Source organism: Stigmatopora argus, chromosome 2 (genome assembly GCF_051989625.1).
Source record: "Stigmatopora argus isolate UIUO_Sarg chromosome 2, RoL_Sarg_1.0, whole genome shotgun sequence".
Lineage (NCBI taxonomy): Eukaryota > Metazoa > Chordata > Actinopteri > Syngnathiformes > Syngnathidae > Stigmatopora > Stigmatopora argus.
Window position 1 is genome coordinate 9,645,127 of NC_135388.1, and position 26,711 is coordinate 9,671,837.

At 42.3% G+C, this 26,711-nt stretch overlaps 4 protein-coding genes across 9 annotated transcripts in view; 2 read left to right on the plus strand and 2 right to left on the minus strand.

Annotated features, from left to right (window-relative positions):
* gse1b (Gse1 coiled-coil protein b) overlaps positions 1-18,269 on the plus strand; it is a 135,275-nt gene extending 117,006 nt beyond the window's left edge. For 4 of the 5 annotated variants that reach the window (XM_077589239.1, XM_077589256.1, XM_077589275.1 and 1 more), the window contains 14 exons: positions 1,333-1,541; positions 5,532-5,695; positions 5,788-5,991; positions 6,858-7,025; positions 7,325-7,686; positions 7,766-8,096; positions 9,168-9,778; positions 10,982-11,094; positions 11,172-11,436; positions 12,520-12,633; positions 13,073-13,453; positions 14,514-14,861; positions 15,222-15,325; positions 16,434-18,269. In XM_077589239.1, the coding sequence (XP_077445365.1) occupies positions 1,333-1,541; positions 5,532-5,695; positions 5,788-5,991; positions 6,858-7,025; positions 7,325-7,686; positions 7,766-8,096; positions 9,168-9,778; positions 10,982-11,094; positions 11,172-11,436; positions 12,520-12,633; positions 13,073-13,453; positions 14,514-14,861; positions 15,222-15,325; positions 16,434-16,574 (3,515 nt within the window). In that variant the 3' untranslated portion in view covers positions 16,575-18,269. The remainder of the gene's footprint in view (positions 1-1,332; positions 1,542-5,531; positions 5,696-5,787; positions 5,992-6,857; positions 7,026-7,324; positions 7,687-7,765; positions 8,097-9,167; positions 9,779-10,981; positions 11,095-11,171; positions 11,437-12,519; positions 12,634-13,072; positions 13,454-14,513; positions 14,862-15,221; positions 15,326-16,433) is intronic. The other variant, XM_077589248.1, reaches the window with a different exon arrangement.
* Positions 18,270-18,406: 137 nt separating this feature from the next.
* Positions 18,407-20,312, minus strand: gins2 (GINS complex subunit 2). The gene is made up of 5 exons (XM_077589354.1): positions 20,099-20,312; positions 19,905-20,019; positions 19,426-19,525; positions 19,226-19,352; positions 18,407-18,962 (listed from the first exon to the last, which is right to left on the minus strand). Exons 1-5 carry the CDS (start codon positions 20,186-20,188, stop codon positions 18,834-18,836), a joined length of 561 nt encoding a protein of 186 aa, XP_077445480.1. The 5' UTR covers positions 20,189-20,312; the 3' UTR covers positions 18,407-18,833.
* cox4i1 (cytochrome c oxidase subunit 4I1) lies at positions 19,813-26,466 on the plus strand. 2 transcript variants are annotated; one of them, XM_077589375.1, is made up of 5 exons: positions 19,813-20,032; positions 25,171-25,247; positions 25,672-25,836; positions 25,928-26,059; positions 26,151-26,466. In XM_077589375.1, the coding sequence occupies exons 2-5, from the start codon at positions 25,172-25,174 to the stop codon at positions 26,285-26,287; spliced, it is 510 nt and encodes a 169-aa protein (XP_077445501.1). In that variant the 5' UTR covers positions 19,813-20,032; position 25,171; the 3' UTR covers positions 26,288-26,466. The 2 variants fall into 2 exon arrangements, with proteins under 2 accessions (XP_077445501.1, XP_077445494.1); XM_077589368.1 differs by lacking the exon at positions 19,813-20,032 and adding an exon at positions 24,371-24,469.
* emc8 (ER membrane protein complex subunit 8) lies at positions 20,958-23,981 on the minus strand. Its single transcript, XM_077589341.1, has 5 exons — positions 23,438-23,981; positions 23,268-23,344; positions 22,683-22,752; positions 22,415-22,509; positions 20,958-22,339 (listed from the first exon to the last, which is right to left on the minus strand). The coding sequence occupies exons 1-5, from the start codon at positions 23,645-23,647 to the stop codon at positions 22,180-22,182; spliced, it is 612 nt and encodes a 203-aa protein (XP_077445467.1). The 5' UTR covers positions 23,648-23,981; the 3' UTR covers positions 20,958-22,179.
* Positions 26,467-26,711: the final 245 nt, after the last annotated feature.

The following is a 26,711-nucleotide window of genomic DNA, read 5'->3' on the forward strand; positions in this document are numbered from 1 at the left end:
AGGATGTTGTCTGTTCCGTTACCGCGGTAACTGTTGCTAGGAAGAAATGGCCAGACTTTTCGTTCTGATGGTACGAAGGAAGTAGACCTGAAAGTAGCCTGTGGTTTCGGCTGTCTTTCTTTTGTGCATCTGCTCTACCAGTTCATAGAAGCTCACACTATCTGCTGAAGGATTCACTTTTGTGCTCATCTTTACGTTGAAATGGCTTTCACCAAGTTGGTCTGCGTAATGCTGCTCTTTTGTTGAACCCAGGCGAACCGCCGATCAAGATTATAGAAGAAAGAATGAAGATAGTGGGGCACTCTTGTGAGGATTAAAAGTTATCGGCAAACAGACAGATGCAGTAAATAGTATGTGTGCTCTCGGAACTGAAACTGCTGTGATGTGTGAATTTGAGAGCGTATCATTTGGGGGCTTTAAGAGTACAAAGAGAGTAAGTGTGAAGTGAGGAAAGTGAGGCATGTGACCAGCCTGTGACCCCGAGCTACAGGCTGTCCCTGGAGGGTTTTGTTAATGTGGCACAAGCCTCAGTGCAGCAGAGAAGCTCATTGGGCCACCTCCTAACCACCTGCTGTGTGTTTTGTGTGAGAGTATGTAGCAGAATTGCATACCTATGTACACACACACACACACACACACACTTTTTTATAAGTGGGTCTCTTGAGTTTCCGTTGTGCACTCTTGACTCTCATAGTGCTGTTCATCCTAATCGCTATCACTTTATAATAGAGGGAGGGGGCATACAGCCGGCCTATTTAGTCTGGTTTCTGTTGCTCTTGTAGTGCTACAATGCCGTTTATTTTAGTATTTGATTAGCATTTTAAATTTATTGACTTATGAATCTGGAAAGTGGAAAACTGTACTATGTATTCTTAATTGGATTAATTGTATCAAAGACAGTTCTGAAAAAGTTCTGTGTTTTTCCACACTTTGATCTGGACTTTCCAAGAAATTGCATTCTCTTCAAAATGACAAGCATGTGACTGCCAGAAATACAACAAAACAACAGCCCCAAACTCCTAATTAAACCCTTTCACATAACTGTTTGTACTTTCTGTTATGATGTTTTCAAGCAACTTCAATCAACAAATGGGCCGAATTATTTACACCTGCTTGGATAAACCATGATTAATGGCATCTTTTGTTGGATGTTGGAATTTAGGCATGTTGCCAGGGATTAATAAATTCCACGAGCGAAAGAATCTTTAAAAATCTAAATGTGATTTGTATATCACACTTTTGCTATCTATTTATGACTAATAACCACTTACTCTAGTGCAAACACTAACATAATCCTTACTCCACTAATTTCTCTTCCCTGTCATTTCCCAGCTGCCTCCTCCATCAGCAGTGAATCATCCCCGGTGTCTTCGCCAGCTACCAACCACAGTTCTCCAGTCAGTACGCCCAAGAGGGGACCTCTCGGTCCAGGGCCTGTCCTGGTTCCCCCAGCAGGCCACAGTGTGCCAAACACTCCACCTGTCGTCACCATTGCTCCAACCAAGACTAGCAACGGCCTCTGGAGGAGCGAGGGACGCCAGGTAAAAAATAAATAAATAAATAAATTAAAACCCATGCGGCAAAAAGAACCCATGACGAAAGCTGTTCTATTTTTAGACCTCTCCTTGTGTCTAACTAGCATTGGAGTGTTTGTTCTTTATCTTGCCAGTTAGTGTACCTGCAGACAGTCTCATAAAGTACATATTTATTTATTTACATACTTGTACATTTGACATAGCGTTCGTTAAGCAATAAGTGTCTCAAGGAGTTTACGACACCCTCTTGCCACCTTTATTCACCTCTCGCATCCGGCTTGAGTCCATGACCTTAAAAAATGCCCTCTGCCCCAAAACACAGACTCCATACTTAACCGTCTTGCCCTTGGAGTAACTCCTGCATAGTCCAAAAGGATTTCACTCCTCAGCCCCCTCCATCTACACTATGTGTCCCACCTTGCTCACCCACGCAGTCAAGTGGATCCTCCACCTCATGAGTCCTGACGCACAGTTGCTGTTATGTAGTAGTGCATTAGAAAGAGGGAGGGAGGTTTGGGAGAGCTGCTTGCTTTGATAAGGAGTGGATTATGGATTATGGCCTTGCTCTAAGCCTTCTTATCTCGGCTCAGGGCTAATGGTAGAGGCCAAGCACACGGTTATGGACAGCACTTGCCTGGCAGAGTGCACAAACTGGCCTGGACACTTTGTTTGATAGATCTGAAGGGATAGGGCGAGAGGCATTAGGGCATAGTAAACAGTCAGCGAGGAGGTCAACTTGAAATTTGTGAGCGTATTCAGGCCATTGTACTCTTGCCGAGACTCCCCCCTTATATTCACTCATTTTAGTGATTGGCTTTTTGCAAAATAACGTAGTGCGTAGTTCAAGAGTCATTTAGAGATTGGATTTGGATGCCAAAATTAATATTACTACGTCACCAAGTTAAAACAAAAAAAACTTTTGCTTTTGTAAATCCACCGTTAAAATATGGTCAAACTACAACTTTCAAGTCAACAGACTTTACGTACTACCTCTTCACGTTTCGAAGAAAAACTAATTAAGGTTTTGAACTCAGCTTTCTAAGTAAATAGGACTTGAATTTAAGTAAATTAGTCCCTCTACTTATAGAATTAATTCGTCTCCTAAGTGCTTTCAACTTGAATTTTTTTTGTAAGTAGACATATGTTACATTGAATTAGCATAATTTGTTCCACGATCATTAATACTACCCAATTTTCAAAGAAAAGAAATATGCATGTGAAAAAATGATAAAACGATTCAAATAAATTCATTGAAATAAATAAAACTAATACAAAAACCGAGTACGGTTCTGACTGGGCGTCTATCACTGTCAATGGCAATAAAAGAGTTCCCTTTCATGTTTGTGTGCTTATGCTTGTGTAGGAAAAAGGTCAAGCTAGAATTTAAAAGGGCATTCACCGGGTTCGTGGGGGCTTGAGAAGCTTTGTGGAGCAGAATAATGAAGCAGTTGGAGCAATTGGTGAATATAACGATCTGGGGTCCGGCCAGTGAAACACCCGGGGTGCGAAAGATCGCGTCACAGCACTGTCTGGCGGCCATGCCACTTCAGTGAGCACAAAGACCCTTGTGGTCAGAGAGTCACAAGGCCAGGGCAGAGACTCATTTCAAAGAAATAGTGAGCATGGAGGCCATGTTGTTATCTCTAAAACCCTTGACAGTCTCTAATAATAGCTTTTTTGTTGCTGTGTTAACATACAATATGTGCCCTCCTTTCTATTCAATGTCCCCGAGATGAGGCAGTTCTTCATCCAGCGGGGGTAATGGCCAAGGCTGTGATGGAATAAGGGTTTGGTGCGTTGGCATTTTGCTTTAATGACTGCAGGATTCTGCTCCCGCTGCGGCCAGTAATTGCTTTTTAATTGGCAATTTAGAGTCGGTGCTCCATCTGAGAGGCGTAAACGAGCACTCTACAATGTGCAGGGTCTCCTCGCCGCTGAAGGTTACAGAGCCTGGCTCACTCTAAGGAAGATGGCTGTAAATGGATGGTGTCTTGGAGACTGCACTTGTATGTATGCGTGCATGCGTGACAAGCTGCTGTTAAAAAGAGATGTCAAAGGTCAAAGTGTAATGTCTCTATGTGTGTAATAATGCCTGGGTGAATCAAGGTTTCTCTCTAAATGGCATTGAAGCAGCTTCTTATTCGGTTGTTAACTCGTTGCCTGCCATTGATGGTGATAGACATGCAGTCTATTTTGACCGGGAGAGTGGCAGTGATCATTCACCGCCAGCTGTCACAGTTGTAATAGTTCGGACATCTATCGCAGTTGATGACACTGAAACATGATCATTTACTGCCTACCATCACAGTTCAACTAGATTGGATGTGTTTATATTTATGGGGTCGCATCTGGGAGACCCGGAGTAGAAGTGAGAACATCGAGCACTGCAAAATTCTCCATTTTGTTTGTGCAAATATGAGATCATTTCATAGGACCTGATCACCATGCTTAAATATTCTCATTTAATATGCGCTTTAGTTGTTTTGATGAAACGTAACAAGGATGTGCAGTGCTGGTGTTAAGGCAATCACAGAAGAGCAGGTGCACCTCAGTGCTTTGTTGCATTCTCTTATGATGGGATTTCTGTGAAATTGGGTGGAAGGAACACTTGATTCGTACTGGTAATCATCTTCTGGGCATTGCACAAACCACCAGTTACTGAGTCACTGCCATCATTATGAAAACCATGTCACGCAACACATTGTATAATCAGAATATTGGTTAACACAATTTTCATTCAAATGAACTAAGATCCAAATTCATCAGGAATTTATGTTCAACAGCGTTGGATTGTCGTTTCACTGAACTAAATTGTTTGTTTAGTTGCGATAATAATTCCTCATTGTGTGTATGGTGATCATTCAAATAACCACCAAATTATACATATAAATAAACATACATGCACATAAATACCTAAATACCTCTCACCTTGTAGAATACAAAGAAAAGAAAAAAAACATATTAGAGATACTGAAGCAGCTTCCAGTTTTGTGAAACTATGTAAATATGGATCTAAGAGATTAAAAATGATGTGAGTACCAAACAGTAGGGGGCATTTGAAGATGAATGTTGCACATCAGCTTGGGTCACTTGTTGCAGAAACATAGCGAGCGTAATGTCTCACTAAATTGGATTTGTCTTCATCAGTGACAGTTAGACTTGAGTAGTTGCGAGGTTCTTCTCTAATCCTGCCTGGACCAGAGGTTAATTCAGCTGGGGCAAGAACAATCTTTGCCTCTCCCATTGTCATTACTATCCAAGAATAATTTTTTGTGAGTTAGCTGTTTCTGTGCTCACTCTACCCCCCGTAAATGGGTTCCTTGTACAACTTACAAAGGTTGCAGGCTTCTCTGTTCAAGAAATTGCATTTGTTGCCAAAGAGAAACCAAAGCTTTCAGAAAGCGCACTCCCACTCCCACAGCAGGGTGTCTTTGTAGCTCAGAAATAGTGTCTGTGTGCTCGCACTCCTGTGTGTGTGTGTGTGTGTGTTTGTTGTGGAATTGGAGAAGTTAGTCCAAGCGTGTTACCAAAGGCATGAGAGGGAGGTGACAGAGATGTGTGATTGACAAGAAACACAGGCAGCGACAATGTTTCTCTTTGCATGCTGCCTTCCCTCTGGATGTTTTTGTGCGGTAAGCTGTATACACAACACACAATCCAGGAAGTTCTTGTTCTTGTGTTGCTGCAGTACATTAGTACTACTTTCTGAGCAATGCTCTTTTTTGCTTGATATGGTGGGCTTTTGGTCTCATCTGGGTCCGACTATGTACTCTTTCATTCAACAAAATGTAATCTACGAGCAATTGTGAAGGGTTTTTTATTTGTAGGGAACGGCTGTATGATGTTGAGGTGTTGGGCGTTTGAGAGAGAGAGAGATGCTTCTGAATTCTAAACATTGCTCTTTTCCCCTCACGGGATGGGCTCCATCAACACTGACAAGCGTGTCGGTCACATGTCTGCTCACACAATGACTCTCTCGTTGCCTCTCTCCCCCAGGCTGATTCCGGGCCTCGTGGGGCCAGCAGGGAACGCCTAGGTCCAGAGGGGACACTCCCCCAGGAAAAAGGCCCCTCGGTCCCGGCCCACCTCCTGGGAAACCCATACGCCTTTGGTCTCCCCCCTGGTGCTGTAATGCAGGATTCACGTTTCCAGCCGCTCAAGTGAGTGTTGCTCTGCATTGAATTTACCCAAACGGTTACAATTTCCCCAACACTGAATGAACTTCATTTCCATCCTTTGTTTTTTCAAAAAGCCTCCCCAGACAGTTGTCTAATGCCGTGCCGCCTGGTCCAGTACCAGAAGAGTACCTCCGTGGTTTCCGGCCCTATGCCACAACTGAGGATGCCCTCCGCATGCCCTCTTTGCCATTGGGCCTCGACCCCGCCACTGCAGCTGCTGCTGCCGCTGCGTACTACCATCCCAGCTACCTGCCCCACCCTTCCTTCACCCCATACAGGTATTTCATACTTTTTTGGGGGAGACGTGGAATAAAATCAAACTCATACAGGCCAAGTAATACTTAGACATACAAATATAATTTCTTCCATGGCCACCCTCCACACTCAAAGGGTTTATTAATACAGAGATGGAGCTATACACACTTATTCAGATGGCTGCAATAATAAAGTTGTTTTGGCAGAGGATAAAGAATACATTATTGTGTAAATGTCTAATTATGGAGTATATACCTTGAAAGCGCCAAAATAAACAATAAATGTCTAATGATTATACCTCTTTTATGGGAAACTACATTTCTTTGAAGTTTCAATGTATTACAAGGCAAATTATTACATCCATTTCAAGGGAAACTTCATTTCTTTGAAGTTTTAACGTAGTGTCCATCTTTCCAAGAGCAGTCAGTAGTGGTCATTCGGAAAATACCAGCAGCAGATTTTTCCCCCTAAATGGGATCATTTTGATGCTACATTATGTATGACTGCGCGCTAGAAGTGCGTATGTTGTCGGGCCCTTCTTGCTTCAGGCCTTCACATAAACCGCGCCCCCTCCTTTCTCCTGTCAGCCTTGCAACATCAGAGAAGTGCAGCAGCCATCACGTACTACGCCATAATGGCTTTAATGAGGGGATGAGCTGTGAATGTCGCCGATATACACAAGCAACACACATTTGTAGTATAACACGGTCTGTGACGGCTGTTATGCAGTGATTGAGGCTAGTTGACGGTCACTGCTGCGGCTTTCTTGAGAGATGGAAGACACTCTGTTTCTTCTTTGAGGAGACAGAGGCACAAAGGTTAATGACTGTGAGTGGTGTGCTCTTCCAGACTGATACTATTTTTTTGTCATGCAACGCTCATCTCCCAGGATGGATGACCCATTCTGCCTCTCCGCTTTGAGGTCACCTTTCTATCCGCTACCAGCAGGGGGAGCTTTACCCCCTATGCATCCATCGGCAGTCCATATGCACTTATCAGGGGTCCGCTATCCTGGGGACTTCACACACCCTTCACTTTCAGCACTGCAGTCTGAGAGGTAATGTTACCCTGATTTAATACACTGGCATGTCCATTTTCGAGCATAACGCTCACTTTTTTGTGACAATTAAGAAAGGAAAATCACAAATTGGGAGCCACATATTTCAGATGCAAGCCAACAAATTTAAGAAAATCTACCATTTTTCAAATATTAACTGCTACCTATGTGTATTTATTTATTTTATGTAATTTCATTCCAGTGTAGATAGTAGCATTTTCCTTTATGCTCACCATCGTGTAAAATCTTATGGCGTAAATTGCAAGATTGGTAACAAATCCGTCTACTTTTCCCTCAAGGCTTCAGCTGGAGGATGAGCTGCGGCAACGCGAGAGAGAGCGAGAACGAGAACGGGAGCGGGAGAAGGAACGGGAGCGGGAGGCTGAGCGAGAAAAAGAACGGGAGCGCGAGAGGGAGCGAGAGCTGGAGAGGGAACGAGAGCGGGAACGCGAAAGAGAACGAGAACGGGAAAGAGAGCGAGAAAGAGAGCGAGAGGAGAGGGAAAGGGAAAAAGAACTGGAGCGACAAAAGGAGAGAGCGCTGAGAGAGAAAGAAATCCAAGCCTCTAAGGCTATAGAGAACCACTACCTGGCAGAGCTCCATGCCATGAGAGGGCAGGAGGACCGACCCAAGCCAGAGAGACTGACCCCTAATCGGGCTGGTATGTCTCAATGTTGCCACGGTTATTGTAGCTATTAAACCTTCCCCCATATAGACACTGATCTTTCTGCTCCCTCCAGATAAAACCAAAGAGACCCCTCTTCCAGCTCCAAAACCGGTCCCACCTGGACTCCATTCTGCAATTGTACAATCGCATCATCCAGTCCCAGGTCTAATCTCAGGCCACAGCCTCTTCATGGGGCCCAGCGCTCTGGGGACAGGTCTCCCAACCTCAATCATGGCTCCCAGGAACAATGAAGAGGAGAGGTGGTTGGCAAGGCAACGTAAGCTGCGGCAAGAGAAAGCCGATCGCCAGTACCAGGTGTCGGAATTTCGCCAGCAGGTTCTGGATCAGCACCTGGACTTGGGACGGACTCCTGACGCACCAGAACATAGAACAGACTTGCACAGGTGAGGAGGACTGATTTCAGTGTAACAATAGTCAGCCACGTTAAATGGTTGGCTCCCATTGATGGTGATAGACACTGAATCAGTTTAACTAGCAGTGAATGACGTTTCAGTGCCGCTATACGTTGGTAGACAAATGACTTAATTGGCTTGGCCATCTATTGTCGTCAATAGGAGCCACTGTGTTAAGTCTGGGTTACGGTTGAGGTTAAATAATTCATAAAGTCAGCAGCCATCAGCCTACCAATGCTAACACTGGGGGCTGAATTTATTAGTGACTTGCAACTGTTTTTAACAATTAGAACAATTAGTTTTGGTTAAAAAAATGGCTGAGTCATTTTTATCCCCTGAATAATAATTTAGGAATTTGTCAAATGATTATGTGTAGCTGCTACTCAGATTTGTGTGCGTCAGGCCCTTGCTCGGGACACTGTTGCTAGTGTTTTGCAGTCTCTAAGACTGGCGGGCTTCAGAAGGTTGTTTTCAGACAGAACTGGAAAAAGATCAACACTGTCAGAAGAATCACATTGACTCTATTTCTGTCCACGCCAGTTTCTGTGTCCGACACAGAGGTAAGACTGACAGCTATGTTTAGGCGATGATGCAGAGTGCAAAGTAGGGTCCTGATAACTGTTGTTTCATGAGTTCTGCTTGGGAGGGTTTCAGACAGGCAGCGGGTGGGACGGCTAAGCTACACAAAGGCAGATTCTTGACTAATCCTGTCAACCTTGCACAACATAAGCCTCCTACTTCCTCTCCTTTGTTCCACTGCCGACGTTGTTTGTGTGTCTAAGAGACTGTTGGCATTGATGCTGAACGAGTTAGTTGCACAGCAGGGATAGATCCCGTCTACTATCACTAATAGAATGTTATAATCACTGAATTATACTTTAGGCTACATAGTGTAGATAAAGCACATTTTTCACACAAACAGACAAAAAGTACAGAAATAATCTGCAGCATCTGAATACATGTCTGCAGCAGCTTCAATATTGTGAAGCAGCAGTACTTCACAATATGCCTATACTTTTAGAAAGCATTTTTTCTAAACAATGTTCCATGATATATTCACAGACCAAATAACCACGAACCAGGAAGCCTCCATTCCCACCTGGGCGCACCTCCGCCTCTCATCTCCCCCAAACCCTCTCAACCCCCACGTGAACATCACCCTCCACCTCCCACAACGCTGTGGAACCCAGCTTCTCTCATCGAGACACCCTCGGAGTCCCGACGCACCCACGATCCCTCGGGGATGGGACACTACGACCTCAGTCGCCTACCGCACGGCTCCTCCAAATATGAGGACGGGGCCAGGAGGAGAGACAGTGGAGTAATGGAGAAGTATCTCCAACCCAGAGGCCTGCCTGGCCTGCAGGAGCCCAGTACATTCCTTGCCGATCTGGAAAAGTCCACCCACTCTTTCTTCAGCCAGCAACGAGCGTCCATGTCCCTGACCAGCCAGTATGAATTAGAAGGGGCCATCAAAAGCAACGCTGGACTGAAGAGCAGCCAAGGGCACGGTCGCCACGGACAAGCAGTCGCCATGTTGTCTGGGTCCAGTGCGGGACAGGACACGGCGCCAGACACAATGCTCATCTATGATGAGCTTCTTCAGCAGCACAGAAGGCCAATCAGTAAACTGGACTTGGAAGAGAAGAGAAAGAGGGAGGCCAAGGAGAAAGGTACTCATCAGCATCTTAAATGGACATATTGAATTTTGTCTGGTGGGTCTTAGATTTCCTTATATTTCGAATTCGCTTTGTCTGAACTTGTAAGCTAGGGGGAGTTTGCACGACAACGATAACAAGGGGAAAGTGCAATAAACTTTCCCAGATGTCCATATTGTTTAGACGGCGTATTGAGGGGCTGAAAACGCAAAAATCTGAGCGCTCGTTCCAGAGTGGAAATTTCGGCAGCGTTCCATCCTGTCATCGCCATCTAAACGGTTGAAAACACAAACATTTGTTTTGGTGGCAGATGGCTCCAGGATTGCCAGATCGGAAAAGTCTCCAGCGAAATCACACCATAAAACCTTCTCAGATCAATAAAAAGCAGCCCAAACTATACCTTCCACCCCCTAAAATATTTTCTGAAAAGTGGACCGAATTTGATCAATCCGTCCAAGTCATTTCATTCCCGCCACGAGTGTTTGAAAATAGCCTAATTGGGAGGAATCTAACAAAGAAGCAAAAATGTCCATATTGTATACTCTAGAACATGTGTCAAAGTGGTGGCCCAGGGGCCAAATCTGGCCCGCCGCATCATTTTGTGTGGCCCGGGAAAGTAAATCATGAGTGATGACTTTCTGTTTTAGGATCAAATTAAAATGGAGTATAGATGTATATTAAATTTCCAGATTTTCCCTCTTTTAAATCAATAATTGTGATTTTGAAATCATTTTTTCTGTGTTTTTAGTTCAAAAATCATTTTGTAAAATCTAAAAATATATTTTAAAAAGCTAAAATAAACATTGTTTTAGATCTATTAAAAACTGAATATTCAGGGTTTTTAATCCAGTTCTTTTAATCCATTTATAAAAAATAAAAAAAATCCAAATATTATATCTAAAATGGTCCGGCCCACGTGAAATCAAGTTGACGTTAAAGCGGCCCGCGAACCAACCCGAGTCTGACACCCCTGCTCTAGAACACGAGAAGAGTTACCTTCAGCCATCAAGTTTCAGTGGTGCTGCCACCTACACACTGAGCATGCATACTACATCATTCGTGCACTCGTGTCTCCGTATGCACGCAGATTTCCATACACAAAGGCAATTTCGATTTGATTATGCTTTAACCAAGCGATGTAATAGTTTTGTTACACACCTAGTGAAAATATTTGAGTTTTGTTTAGTACCTTTTGTGACATTTTGTTTTTTTCTACAGGTTACTACTATGAGCTGGATGACTCATATGACGAAAGTGATGAGGAGGAGGTTAGGGCTCATCTTCGAAGGGTAGTAGAGCAGCCCCCACTCAAACTTGATGATTCCACAGAGGTAAAACACATAGCAGCGCAAACAAGTGGTGCTGACCTGCCAGTAACATTTTTTTTCCGAATGCGATTTTTGTCCAGAAATTGGACTTCCTGGGAATGTTTAGCCTAACCACTCGGGGCCGGCGGGAGGAGCTGGTGCAGCAGAAGAGAAGAAAACGGCGGAGGATGCTCAGGGAGCGCAGCCCCTCGCCAACTGCCTCGCAGTCCAAACGCACTCCTCCTCCCCCGCAACTCAGCACGCGCTTCACCCCCGAGGAAATGGACCGAGCGCCGGAGCTGGAGGAAAAGAAGCGCTTCCTCACCATGTTCCGCCTTTCCCACGTCACCCTTCAGCAGAGACGAGGCAAGAGACTGCAGGATTTGTAGAATGTTTGATCCCTGGCGTGGTAATTGTGCATCCACTCCCCTCGTGTGTTAAGCACTGTTATGTTAAACCTCGCAGCATCGACCCGGCGCCCTTTTACACTCCAGGCTGACATCTTCATCAGTGACTCATATCCGTGTTACAACTCATTCCAACCGAGCAAAGCAGAAGCATCTCTTGCTCATTAGCTCTCTCGGCATTGTAGTGGTTCTCAGCGGGCGCTGTAGCTCGCTGACGCTTCACTTCAGTTGAGCGCAGTCTGCTTTACATGCAGGCGTCTCTCATTAACGTGTTGACTCCAGATGTCGCCATCTCACCCTCAATTTCCTGTATCATTAACAGCGTATTTAAGTTGCATGCATAATGTCCTTCTTCCTTAGTTTAAGTGGAGGGAGGACTGTATTCCTTGAAAATACAAGCATTCTATAGACCTAAGCAAGCTGATCAATTTGAAATAAGGGTGACTGCAAGTGACCATTCACCTGTTCCAAAGACTACTTTGTTGCTGTTAGAGCGTGTATTGTAACTATCCATTCCTTTTCCGTACCTCTTATCCTCACAAGGGTCGCGGGAATTGCCGGACGCGCTAACCACTCGTCCAATGGGCCCCCTGTATTGTAACAACCGCCATATATTAGACAAAGGACGTTTCTGAAGAAATTACGTGGGATTACTTCTTATACACTTATGGGTATTTTCTGGTCAAATATTAACCGCTAAACAGTTTAGGCCTAGTATCGCCATCGTGCAGGATTATTAGTTATTGAGTTATTAAGTTATTGAAAGTAAACTGTAGCCGCTACCACCACTTTGAGAAAGTATCAGCCACTAAAGACAAACGTGATTATGAATAACATTTCTCTCATAACTTATTTCATCAAATTTAAAATACAGTAAATAATGGCATATCGTTTTCTTGATATAAATGACACATGGCGTAATATGTAGATTTTTTTTCTATGTTAGCAAGCACTAATTGTCGCCAGTGGCAAGGAATGGGTGGATGAAAATAGGGGCTTGTGAAATTCAGGTATTTTATTCTTGACTTTTCTCATCTGGTAGATAATGAAAGGGCAGTAGAGCTGCTTCAAGCCATTAAAGAGAAGAGCGTAACCTTGGATACCATCAGACATGCCCCTCATCCGCTGTGCAAAAGTCCTCCGGCGCAACTCTCCGGTGAGACTCGTGAAGCACTTCCTTATTCCTTAAGTGTCACATGAGTAACTTTATTCACTTAATGCAGAGCTTCTCAATTATTTTCTGTTGTGCCCTACCCAGGAAGAATATTTGCCATGTTTTTGCTGAAAAAAATTCAAGCAGCAGCCCACCCCACTATTTGAGAAGCACTGACTTAATGCATTTTCCCCCCGAACATAAATCACAGCATTTTTTTTTAAAAATCCCCATAAGCAAAAGAAGAAAAAAAATGATAGAGGAATACTAGTGTATTATTTTGACCAGGGCCCGAAACTAAAAATGAAAATTATCTTATGATTGAGACTGGCAACTATTGAAGTCGATATTTCAACAGCTGGGCTCCAAGTAGACGCGAGAACGATACAAAAATAACGGATGAAAGTTACGGATTGTGACCTGAAATATTGCTTTATTCCAGACTCGGCATGTTCCCAGCCCACCTCAGAATCAGAAGACCACCACAGCATCAGGCCGCACAGCCCCTCCTCACACCGCCCGTTGTCCCCGTCCCCTAACGGCCATCCAAAACCCCTCGGGGACACGCTAAGACCAAAGGATCCTCCTTCTCCAGCTGTCTACCCAGACAAGGCCCGGGGGCCTCCTGACACCCCGATCTCCAAGCGGAATTCCAGCCTGCTGAACAGCTTGCGGCCCCCGCTCCCGTTACAGGCCAAGGAGGGCGGCCACAGTGTGAACGGACGCACCAAACCCTGGGATAGCTTCACCCCGGAGGAATTTGCCCAGCAGTTCCATGAATCGGTGCTACAGTCCACTCAGAAAGCGCTGCAGAAACACAAAGGTAAGCAGTGGGATTTTTTTTTAAAGTCAGTCCCTAAACTACTTTTAGCTGCCATCAGCGATTACACCCTCTGCTTTGAATTGATTGGACATTTTATCACAGTGAATGCGTTAAAAAGCAAAAAAATAACTTACATATTCCAGGTTCACATAGCTTTGTTCATGGGACGATGTTGACGTTGCATGGTCGTACAGATCATAACAGAAAGAAATCATGTAAAGGGACAGACAACACTTTAGCATCAATGACCTTCATGTGAAAGATTATTGAAATAAATGGCAAATTTCATAGACTTCCGATAATGGAGGAAGCAATGTTTAAACACAAAAATGACACTGCTCATGAGCATTGCGATTTTGTGATGTCATTTTTTTCACATGCATTAGCACTCGCATTTGATTGGCTAAACTAGTACTGGCATTAAATGTCATCCTCCATATTGGGCAGTCATTTCCTGCTCACATTTACATTTTCTTCCCCACTAGTATACATCCTAAAAATCAAATTTTGTGTTTTTGAATGCTTTATAAAAGACACGATAATGGTGGAGGGGGAGATATGAAATCCAAGGTATTTTGACAAAAATAGATCATATTATGTGAGCACAATTATAGAATAGTACAACTAATCAGGTGTTGAACCATGGGTCAGAAATGAAGGTATGCATCATATATTCACTTTGATGCTCCATTTACAGTCTGAGTACTTCAACTCATCTTACAAAGTCGTCCAATAATTGGCATTTTCTTTTCCTCGGGCTTCTATCAACTGTCTTGATGTCTGTGAAAGACTTTCAGTGAATGTGTCTTTCATTCGAATCAAGAGAACATTCCTTTTAAAGATTCCTATCATTATTTCCCAGAGCTCACATTACTGACGAGCGCTTTAATTTCGATAAGGGACGTTCGGTTGTGAGAGATTATGACAAGTATCATGGTGTTCTCTCACATTCATCTTTGAAAAGTAGTGGACTTTAACTCGCTAAAGTCATGAAAAGTCTCATTTTGCTCAGTCCCCTCATTCCTTCTGAAGTTCAAAACCCTGTCATTCTGCTTTTCAGGCGGGGCTACCGGGATGTCGGCGACATCTCCCCTGCAGGAGTCGTCCGTTCATTACAACATCCCCGAACTCCAGAGCGCCCCAGGCAGGCCGCCTCGCCCGCACTCCCAGTCGCACTCCAGCACGCATCCGCCAGCCCTGGTGTTGGCGCACTCGCACGGGCACCCCCAGCCCAACGGCCAGCACTTCTCCGCACCGCTCCGCCGCGACACTTCAGGGACGAGGGAGGACCCGTCCGCCTCGGAGGAGGAGGACGATGAAGAAGAGGAGGGGGAGGAAGGGGCGGCGCCAGCTTCCAAGTGGCAAGGGATTGAATCCATATTTGAAGCTTATCAGGAATATGTCGAAGGTACGTATGTATTCTCTTTTAGGCTCTTTGCCTCAGTAGTTGTTTGTTCTGTATTTTATTCCGGATTTTGATCAGTGCTCGCTTTAGTTCAATGCTAAATAATGTTGCACCAATATTGATTCTACATTGTTTAGCTCTAAAATAACGTCATCAGAGAGTGCTAAAAAAACAACGCCATGCCGTGCAATACATACTGAGATTTACTTTCCAACCATTGGTTGACCGACCCGAAATGGCAGTCAGCTGTACATGGTACTGTAAAAAAAAAAGCGCTTATTTCCGTTCCCTGTTGATAGCTGTCCAAACGGCATGCAATCATCTGCAGCTGTGATTATTGATTAGTTTTTTTTTTTTTGCTAGAACAAAGTCTTGAGCGACACGTGTTGCAGAACCAATGTCGAAGACTAGAAGCTCAGAACTACAACCTCAGTCTCACTGCTGAACAGCTCTCGCATACTATGGGGGTAAGATACACGCACCTTCACTCAATGATCAAGTCCTGGATCATTCCAGAATGTCAAGGGCTATTTGCACTATGCCAGACTGAAAACACACAGAGGATACCCTAGTAATCTAATACCAATGTCAAAGTGGTGGCCCGGGGGCCAAATCTGGCCCGCCGCATCATTTTGTGTGGCCTGGAAAAGTAAATCATGAGTGCCGACTTTCTGTTTTAGGATCAAATTGAAATGAAGAGTATAGATGTATATTAAATTTCCTGATTTTGCCCCTTTTAAATCAATAATTGTAATTTTTTAATCTTTTTTTTCTGTTTTTAGTTCAAAAATCATTTTGTAAAATCTAAATATATATATATATATATATATATATATATATATATATATATATATATATAAAAGCTAAAATAAACATTGTTATGGATCTATAAAAAAACTGAATATTCAGGTGTTTTAATCCAGTTCTTTTAATCCATTTATTTAAAAAAAATCTAAATATTATATCTAAAATGGTCCGGCCCACGTGAAATCAAGTTGACGTTAAAGCGGCCCGCGAACCAACCCGAGTCTGACACCCTTGGTCTAATACAATCTGTACACCCGCGTCTTACATTCCAATACATTTTAAATGAACAAATCGTATTTTCTTGTAAGATTTTGTATGGTTCTCGTCATGCGTGCCTCGTAGACTAGAAAGTATGATACTTGTGCACAATTATACAAAGTAACAACAGTAGCTTTGCAAAAACACTATAGTTAAACATTGCAGTCATGTCTGTTTTTTCTTCTTCTATAAAACATACAGATGCTATATCTGTTGGGTATAGTATTTTTCATAACTTGACATGATGGAGAAAAACTTAAAGCAGTTTTGAATTCCACCGCGAACGTTTAATTTAAATATACTCTTTTTAAAATACAACTGTTAGAGCTACATCAGCAAAAGTCATGTTGCACAGTGTCATTAACTCCGTTTTGGAATGGGAGGCGCTGCCACGATGAAGAGATTGAACGTCTGTTGTCGCCAACGAGATTGCGATGATATTTTCACACGTGATTCTTGATAAAAGTTCATGTCAGCATTGTATGTAAATGGCGTCTCCTGTTCCTGCAGGATCTAATGTCTCAGAGGCAAAAATTGGCGGTGGAAAGGGAGAAGCTGCAAGCAGAGCTGGAGCACTTCAGGAAGTGTTTGACTCTGCCACAGACACACTGGCCCAGAGGTGGTCATTACAAGGGCTACCCTCCAAGGTGACCCCAAAATAAATAAATAAAGACATCAGATGCCCCCCATCCCCCAGATAATTCTTCTCTCAGACTGACAGTAGATTTTCCTAATCCACTTGGCTGCACGATGGAGAACCAGGCTGATAGAACAGCAAAGTAAGGGCAGCGTGTGCCAACATGGCCACTGAGAAGAAGGAGTCCTACGTTTCTCACGCCTTTCTTCTTAGTCTTCTTCTTCACCGCCACCCAATTACAGACAATCCTGCCAACGAGGGAGAAGAGACACTCCAAAAGTCCAGAGGAACGCTCGTGGCCAGTCAGTAAGTGACGTCACGGCGGCGTTCCCAATGGACGTGCACTTAAGAATAATAGCTGAAGAACTACCTGTTGGTACTGTGTTACAAAGACAAAGACATCTTGGAATTCGGACGGAATGTTGAAATGCACATTTTTGGGGAAATAATTAAGGAAATGTTTTATTTCGAGAGAAAATTTGAGAATAAGAATTTTAAAAGGTGCTTCAGCCTTATATTGTACATAATACGAACGGAGACTTAAAAGAATTTTGTAATTTTATTATTTTAATCATTGTTCTTTTAAAAGACAAAAATGCCTGCCATTTTTTTAAGATATGTTTATGCTTTTTTGGGGTTTACAAAAGACAGCCTTGCTTTTAGTGTTTGTACTGCTGCTGGCCAGAACAGCTTTTTCTGACAAGAGAGAAAACGCCGGATTGGGTCAAGTCCTTCCCTCCCTTTTCACCTTTTACTCACAGCGTAGCGTGACGTCCATTTCAGCCCCTCCCCTGCTTACTTTACACAATGTTTGCCTCCCGCTGGAGTGCGCACACCACCCATTTTGTTACTTGACTGGCTTGACTTGATTTTATTTTTGATTTTTTAATAGACATGAAGTAAAGTTGCCAGCCAATGTTGCCGCTTCCCGAAGACTCCTCCTCACACATCAAATAGCATCAAGCGACAGGCCTTCGCCAGATCCACGCCTTTTATATACACGACCACGGGGGGCCGAGTGCCAAACGATACATTCAAATTTAAATGATTCAGCCAAAAAAAAAAAAAAACATGCAGAATGGAAATAAGCTCTAAAAAGCCTACAAATTCTCGTCTTGTCCCTTACGGCAGGTCCAAGGATGGGCCCTAATTATCCAAGCCGTTGCCAACAAACACGAAGATGACACAATTACCAATCTGTTTACAGCCTTAGCCCGAGGCTCTACTCTCGGACTTGTGGCGACCAATCACCTGCATGGAATTTCACTCTCAAATCTGGAAAACATGCGGAAGGAAAATCATTCAAACGGAAGCACAACACTGTCTCGTTCATTATCAGCATATGAAGAAGTGCCTCGTTTATTTTGGACCGTCATCGATCAAACTGTAGCTCAAATGTATCACGTCCCTTCATTTTGCCGAGAGAAAAACTAACTAAAAGTCGGCAGCATCTCAGCCTGTTGATTGGAAGGCCGGGTGAGCGTGCCGGCCTAGGCCCCGCCTCATCTTTCACCGTCCACGCACGGCCACGCCAGAGCGCCATTACTCAGCGGAGGATGTCTAGATGCTGTGAAATCCTGTTTTCGAAAAATTGTTCATTTGAATCCATTGTAATGTAATATATTCTTTGTTGAATGTAGTAATTAGGTATTTATGAATATATGGCTGTGATTTCAGACAAAAAAAGAAAATAAAATATTTCAAAAATGTTCTGATTTCTTAATCTCTTCTAATTTTAACATTTCGTGATTCATTCCACAGAAACTACTTGAACGGATACGACGCCCCTGTGAAATGTGAGTACTATATTTTCTTTGTTTTCAAAATTATGGGCTAACCTCAAACATTTGCTTCAATTTTTAATATCATAGTTGTGTACTTTTGTGAGTGGATCCAGCTCAATCACAAAAAAATGAGTGTTTTTCGTAACAGCATTACGATCATTCCCTTTAAAAAAAGATTGAGCCATTTGTTAAATATTTGGTATTTATAAAAAAAATTGAACAAAAAACATTAAGCATTTTTAAAAAGGTGTCGACAAACTACACCGCGCAGGGGTGCTGCCAATTTCACAAAAATCTCATGGAAAGGACTATTTACAACATGTGAGCACACATCTTTCTTTATGCAGTTTATGTAAATCTAAAAAAGAGCCAACTAGATACATGGGGAAAGGCCATTGAAAGTCTGAAGGTGACGTTCAGGGGTCATAATCCCAACACAGAAATCCAGACATTACGTAATTATTGATTGGAGAATGGCGACACGCTTCTTCAATAATCTGTAAACTGTCCTTTATTGGATCCCGGCTGCAGATTGGAGCGCAGCTTGTACATGCAGTTGAGTGAATCCAGGAGAAACCCTCGAATGGTGTTAATCTCCATCAGGGTCAGGTTGTCCAGCTGCAGAAAAAATGCGGAATGATCCCACTGAGCGACAATTCTGTTTCATGACAATACCAAACTGGGGGTCCCTAACAGCCTTCTTTCCCGTTCTCTAGTTTTGTGGAAATCTGCTTTTCTGTGAGAAGTTGTTTTTGGAGTTCAATTTAAAAAAAAAGAAAAGCAGATTGTATGTGGCATCTCAAAGCATCATTAATGGTTAGAGATTCTGCTGTCGCTGTGTTAGTAGATGTGCAGCAAAAATTAATTTTTGACGCCCTGACCTTGGCATGCGCTTCCTGCTGACTGATGAAGCTGTCAGCAGAAAGGCGGAGTTTGGCAATTCGTGTGTCCCAGATGTCTTTGATCAGCGTGCGGATCTCGTCGGCTTTAGGGATGTTGTCAGATGCGCTGTACACAACAACAACAACAAAGCAGTGTTGTTTAAATGAATATGTTCAGAGTTGATTCTTCGCCGACTCACTGGTTGAGCAGCAGTTTGGTCAGCTCCATGTAGTACGGACTGGGAACTGGCGTGAAGGCGGCCTCACTCCTCTCAAGTTCTCGCATCTCCTCAAGTTTCTCTGCAACATCAAAACGTGAAAAAATACATAGTGAGTCCAGTGAACAAAGCAGCTGAGAAAAGGAAAATCAGTCATTTCAGTAAATACAATATTTGTGACATTTGTCAAATGCAGGCGTCTCCAACTCCGATCCTCAAGGACCCTGATCCAGTCTGTTTTCCATGTCTCCCTCCACCAACACACCTGAATCAAATAATCAGGAATGCGCTCAAGCTACTGGGCATCTTGCTGATGAGTTGATCATTTGATTCAGGAGTGGTAGAGGAGGGAGATATGTACAACAGACTGGATAGGGGCCCTCGAGGACCGGAGTTGGAGACCCCTGGTCTAATGTAAAGTGCATCTCTTGTCTCAACATGGCCAAATGTCGTCATCTTACCAACGTCCATCCAGTCCGGTGGAACTACTCTACATTTCTGTCTCTGTTTGAGATTAAGGGCCAACCACACGGGGACATCCAACGGGAGGCCGGGATTAAAAGGTCCAAGATCCCCCTGTTAAGAGAAGGTATTTATCATTTTCATTATATACAATATACAGTCCAACCAATACAAATAGAACCGACGCACTCACCCCGATCAGATACAACTTGTCCAGATTAAAATTGGGTATTATTTTCACCAACTCTTTCTCGGCGAGAAACTCCACCTCCGAAGGATCCATTGTTGTTTGTTTACGCGATGAAGAAATGCATCCGCAAACTTTAGTCGCACGACACAGCAAGCTAGCAAGAATTTGGCGCGTTGAAGAGAGGGCAAAATAGAAGCCCGGGATCAGAAAGACCCGTGATTGGCCAAACGGTGCCTGTGCGTGTTGACGTGAGAAACGTTTCCACCAATCCAAACCAAGCACAGAATGTGTTGATCCACGTCATCCTTGCGACCATTTTGGATGTGGCCAAGTGGGGCGCAATTCTATTTACTTGAATTCAATATTTTAAAATATAATTGGCGAATAAAAGTTTTACTTGTATTAAGTATCCGTCACATAGGCCATACTTAACGTGGGGGAAGCGGGGTTCAATTACTCAAGGCGGCGTTTATTAATGTTTATGAGACACCACCAGATGTCAGTGTTTTACAAGATATGACTATCTTAATAGTAAACAAATTTTCTTTTTTCTTTCTATTTCTCTACATTTGCTTTGGAATTATACTTTCGAGTACTATTGACTAACAAAACAGACAATACTGTAATTTTATTTTGATAAATATTTTATTTTTGTTCTTTTAATTCAATTATCAAGTCCTCATTTGGAGTTAAATTAACAATTGATGTTCTATGCTCTCATAAAAATATGCAATTATTCAGCTGAAATTTGAGAATTAATCAGTTTAATATTACCATAGCATGTAGATTAAAACAATTATGTCTGCGTGAAATATTTATAATCATTATTATAGTAATAAAGAAAATGTTAACTCACATGAAATAGAAGCAATTATTTATTATTTTAATCCACACAAATCAAAGCAAGTTACAAATTTTTAATGTTCCCTTGAGGCTGACGCGAATTAGTTGATTAGCTTCTTTGCAGCGCTCGACATGGACCATAGAGGCTATTACAAAAAGTAAATTCGGTTCAAAAATCTGTAAAAATGTCATGTTGACAAATGACTCGTTACAGGCCACTGCTGACAAACAGTATTTTCAAACATATTACCAATCATACAGTATAGATTTATGATTTTGAGAAAGATGAATTAAACAAAATACTGAAACAAAAGGCAAACAAATGAGGCACGAAAAAAGTAAGTCAGCAATGTTATGTTTAGAATAATTTAAAATACTAAGTTAAAACTATCAAAGTATATCATTGCTGGTGCTTCTACTAAAGAATAGAGGATTATTAAAGAAAAAATATGGGTGTATTAAAACAATGGAGCAAATCTATATTGTTAAACATATCTCAGTATAATCCCAAAATTCAAATAATTTAAAATGGTGCCTTGAGATATGACAGTGTTTTTTGTATGAGCTTGTTAAACTCATTTTTAGCTTTTAAAATGATGGTGGCACACTCAACTTAGCAAACAGCCAACAGTTCTTCAAAAAGAGCCTTAAGATGTTTATTGCAACTCCCAAATGAGGTGTATTGTCAAATTAAATGTGTATTTAAGCAAAACATTGCCTCGCAAAAAGGCCGACAGTTTCCTGTGACATGTCAGCAATATTTCTTACAACATAAAATGAGCAACAAATGTTGAGCCCCAAAAAATATTTCCATTCTATTTAATTTGTCACGATTATCTTTCTATAAAATTTATATTAATGGAGTGCTATTTTTGCTAATCCCATTACGAAATGTTGAGTTGTGAGCACAGTCACGGAATGAATTCGGTTCTTATCCCAAGGCACCAGTATGATTACTTCATACATATGTTAAGACATTTGACCAAATATTTTCTATGTTTATTTGAAATAAAAACAGCATTCACGTGGAAAAAAAAAATGCATCGATTCACATTAGGTTTGCTATATCTGCTCAAATTACACATCAGGTGCATGCCCTTGAGCTCATTTGGCCGATTTTAGGTCAGTGTTCTCAGAATTCTGGACAGTACCAGAACTCCAGATGGAACCAGGACACCGTTGAGCTCCGGTGCAACAAGTAGCTATGGAAGCAACATCCGTACGCCTTAGATCGGATGGTCTTAACACAGATCCAGAACTGACTTGTTGATGACCGGATTGGTCCAATCATTCCTGAGGTCGTCGAGGTGATTGTCAAAGTCCATCAAGTTCTCGTAGGACCTTCCCTCCAGTAAAGCTGATGTAATCTTCTGCGCTTCCCCCCAGTCCTCAAAGGAGTCACTGAAAACGTGGACGAACAGGCAGAGTGTTATTTAGACCGTAATATGATTTGAGCGCTCCAAATGTGACACTTACAGAGTGACATCTCTGCTTTTCCATTTATTTTCATGATGATCATAAAGAAGCACAATGGGCTCACGGCAACTCATTTTTAATCTGCTGCTGTCCACCTGAAAACAACGGATCGAAATGCATGTTAAAAAAAGTCTGGATAAATGCCAGATTTGGGTGAGAAAAATAAAAGATTAACTCAATCATTGCCATTGATGGTGATTGACGTCCAACCTGTTTTGGCTCGGATCTCAATCAGCGTAAAATAATAAATCCAAAATAACATTCGTACCATAACAATTGCAGCTTCACTGAAGCATTCAGCGATCCTTGCTGCCACTTTTTCCGCAACTTGGTTGGGCCTGAAAAAAACATTTGGAAAAACTACAAAAGTACTTGACGTGTTTGAAAAATGACATAAAACAGAGTTCCTAGGAAATATGTTAGCGACGTGATTGCGATGTGTCAGCACTGTAGAGTTGAGTTCAATATATCTTTTATAATGTATTTATTTTCTGGGGGTGCTGGAGCCCATCCCAGCCGACTTCAGGCACCAGACGGGGGACACCCTGATTTGGTGGTCAGTCAATCGCAAGGTACAAGAGTGCTCAACCCGCCTTACCATGCATGTTTTGGGGGATGTACCCAGTACCGAGAGATAACCCACGCAAACCCAGGGAGAACATGCAAACTCTACACAGTAAGGGCCAAACCTGGGACTGAACCCTCGATCTCCAAACTGAGGTCGACACGCTAACCCCTTTTTCTACTGGGCTGCCATTTTTTGTAATATATTTTGGAATTTAATGATGTTGACAATACAGAATATACTGTGCTTTTGGAAATCTCACCCAGAACTACAGGGACGTCTCAATACCTTGTATCTTTTGTACGCTCATTGGCTTGATAGTATCCGGAAATGACGTAATTGTTTTCTTTACACCAAGTGTCAATCTGTAAGGAACACAGGCAGTTTAGTTTTTGCTATCGTAGAAACTCAATTATTGGGGAGTTTGAGCCAAATCGTTTGCCATTGGAAGTACTCACCAGATTTAAAGCAACTTCTAACATTGGCGCAAGCGCCAGAGTGCCATGGAAGAGCGGCACGCAGTCCACACACAAAACGGGCTCATGGTGGTCCTTCTTTCTCTCCTTGTTTTTCTCGGCGACCAGCAAGCCGTTGACGGCACTGTGCGGGTACTTGGCGGCGTGCAGGAGCATTTTACAGTAAGCCTGACTTGTCAGTTGAATAGGCATTTTGGTTAAGGAATTGGGCAGGTTGACGTCAAACTACTCGGGGCAAGTTAGCTACTGCCGCATGTCAGCACGCTCAAATCACACAGTCGGGTGAACGCTAAGTTTTCATACGAGTAAGTGTAACATTTTAATTTCTTTCGTTCATATCTTGAAAAATGAACGTCTAAATTCAGCTAGAGGCGTTGAGTGTCAACTTAATCTTACTTCTCTCGGGCACACTGCTGACTGCTCCTGAATCTGAGCCGGCGCTGTCGTAAACCAGAATGTTGCTTCCTTAGATATTACATACAGAGAGCCTAGATTTGGAAAGTAGGAGTCGGCGGCGTCAGTTGTTTTAGAACAGCAGTCCGCGCCTGTGGGTCCCCGTACAACGAACACAAAGTAAGTTGAGGAATATTCGACAGATTTTTAAACTTTTATTTATAAATAAAAAAAACGTATTAACAAGTCTACGATTCAGGCTGGGTGTTAAAATTGTATTAATAATTATCTTAAATAAGCGGTTACTTTGTTACATATATCACGTTTATGAAAATCTGACCCGTTTAAATATCGTTTGAGAAATGTATAGATATTTCAAAGTGTCCTCTCTTTTGATAATGTTTAGCGAACGTTTATGCCAGAATATGGCTAAACAGAGATACGGATGCCCCAGTGAGCTCAGAAAGCGCATTATGCATCTAGTTGCCATATAATGTGATGTATATGGACTCTACCATCAAGCGTCAATCTCCGTCGTAAACAGTACGAGGCCAACTAAGTCCTTCCGGCCTGCTGCACTCCCTTTGAGATCCATCGGTGGACGACAGCAAGGAAAACACAGTAAGCGCCTTGAATTGCATCTTTCTTGGAGGTCTTCCGTTCACATTCCCATTCATTGTGCTAAGTTTGGTTAGATGCCTCCCTTTAAAAGGGACGCACTAATCCTCCCATTGTGCTTGTTAGTTCACATCTACGATTGACTTTGGTCGTCTAGCGAAGCTAGCACGAGCTTATTCGCTTATGGTACCGAATCCACGCCACGATTGAAGAAGTATGCGTGTTTTTCGCGTGATCAGAAATATTGCAGGACCAAGATTCTCACAAGCGAAACCGAGTTACGAACAATCCGTAACAATATTGATATTCGTGAATGAAGCCGGGCGCTTTGACCTTGCGTCTGCGGCTAATGCTAACGTTAGCCGAGTATCACGGTCAAGAGCTCAAATTAAATAAATGTCAAGCAATTAATGTTTTCACAACGATTTAACTGTAATACCCGAGGTAGAACATAGGTGCGATATTATGTAAAATAGACTGCCTTTCTATCCATTTGAATATCATTGTAAACGAGATTTTGCCTTGTAATTTATCTTGTCATATTTAAATTTTCTCGAAAATTGACATTAAAGGCCATTTAATGATTGGGTGTTTCCCCTCTACAACCCATGTTGTGATTTGTGGTCTGTTTTAGATGTTTGATCAGGTTTCTTTTTTAAATATTTCAGGCTAATGATTTTTTTATTGTTATTTTTATTCCACAGAATGTTGGCAACCAGAGCCCTGAGTGTTGTTGGCAAACGTGCCATTTCCACAGCTGTCTGCTTACGCGGTGGTCATGGTGATTATTAAACAATAATGTCTTATTTTGCCATTGATATTTTACTTTCAGAATTCAGCAAGAAAAAACAGCAACAAACAACACCCTGTGCCTCAATTATACAATTGCAGAATATCATAAAATGGATGACGGATAATCTACACACACCTAAGTCCAAATTCAAAATCTTCAGATGGTTCAACAAGACAATCTAATTAGACAAAAAGTGTGCCACTTTTGTTTACATTGGAAACTACTGATTGTGTTTTAATTTTTTGCAGATCTGTTTTGCTAATTCAAAAAAGATAGAAGGGAAAAAGTTGTCAATTGTTGTAATATTTTGACATAAAACAGAACGTTTTAAATGTTGCAACTCATTATCCGATGTAAAATGGACCATATCAGGAGCGGTCTTTATTTTATTTTATTTTTATATCGGTGACAGGTGTCGCCAAAGTGGAGAGCTACACGCTCCCTGCCTACTTTGACAGGAGGGAGAACCCACTTCCAGATATCAGCTATGTGCAAAGCTTGAGTGCAGAGCAGGAGTCACTAAAGGAGAAGGAGAAAGGCTCGTGGGCCGCTCTCTCCGATGAGGAGAAGATTGCATGTAATATTTTGATTTACCGAGCAAAGATGTGACGATAAACTAGTATTGCAATAATGCATACTAACTTTTTATCCAATGGCTTTTGATTTAGTGTACCGCATCAGCTTCAAGCAGAGCTTTGCAGAGATGAACCAGAAATCTTCTGAGTGGAAGTCTGTGGTGGGTGGTGCGCTTTTCTTCTTTGGTGTCACTGGTTTGGTGGTGCTCTGGCAGAGGAAGTTTGGTAAGTTGAGTTCATGTTCTTGCTTTGATTATAAGATGAAATGTATCATAAGTGCATTGCTGACAAGCATGTTTTTTGGGAACATTTTCAGTGTATGGACCAGTTCCTCACACATTTGAACCTGAGTACAAGGAGAAGGAGCTGCAGAGGATGCTAGACATGAGAATTAACCCAGTGGAAGGCTTCTCATCAAACTGGGACTACGAAAACAAGCAATGGAAGAAGTAAAATACTAAGCGGACCATGTCACACATTTGACAATAAAAGCACCAACTGAAAATTCCTAGAATGCCCGCAATACTGTATTTCTCAGCCATCCTTGTTACCTCGGTGTGCTCCATGTGGAAGACCTCTTCCTCTTAAGTTTATTGTAAATTCCAGAAATTAAAAAAAAAGTTCTGAACCTACCTTGTGTCTGTCTGAAGATGCATGTGCGATAAAAATACAGACTCTTAAATCTGCCAATGGACTTTAGACTGCAGTGTTTATTACATAGATGCTTAAGATAACATACTTACATTTTCCATATAGATGACTTTACACAGTACAGTCATCCATCAACTGTCCCTAGACCCATTGTTTTGGTCTCGACACGTTTATTTCCACTTCTGAGAAATTGGACTGCCGTGCAGTGTTTATTATCCTTAGATTC

Bases quoted from the DNA above. Each gene is read 5' to 3' on its own strand.
- gins2 (XM_077589354.1), bottom strand. From the start codon at position 20,188: ATGGATCCTTCGGAGGTGGAGTTTCTCGCCGAGAAAGAGTTGGTGAAA. The intron at 20,020-20,098 runs GTGAGTGCGTCG...TTCTCTTAACAG, and splicing joins ACAAGTTGTATCTGATCGGG to GGGGATCTTGGACCTTTTAA. The intron at 19,526-19,904 runs GTAAGATGACGA...TTGATGTTGCAG, and splicing joins ACCGGACTGGATGGACGTTG to AGAAACTTGAGGAGATGCGA.
- emc8 (XM_077589341.1), bottom strand. From the start codon at position 23,647: ATGCCTATTCAACTGACAAGTCAGGCTTACTGTAAAATGCTCCTGCAC. The intron at 23,345-23,437 runs GTGAGTACTTCC...TGTTCCTTACAG, and splicing joins TAGAAGTTGCTTTAAATCTG to ATTGACACTTGGTGTAAAGA. The intron at 22,510-22,682 runs GTACGAATGTTA...CGTTGTTTTCAG, and splicing joins GTGAAGCTGCAATTGTTATG to GTGGACAGCAGCAGATTAAA.
- cox4i1 (XM_077589375.1), top strand. From the start codon at position 25,172: ATGTTGGCAACCAGAGCCCTGAGTGTTGTTGGCAAACGTGCCATTTCC. The intron at 25,248-25,671 runs GTGATTATTAAA...TATCGGTGACAG, and splicing joins CTGCTTACGCGGTGGTCATG to GTGTCGCCAAAGTGGAGAGC. The intron at 26,060-26,150 runs GTAAGTTGAGTT...GAACATTTTCAG, and splicing joins GCTCTGGCAGAGGAAGTTTG to TGTATGGACCAGTTCCTCAC.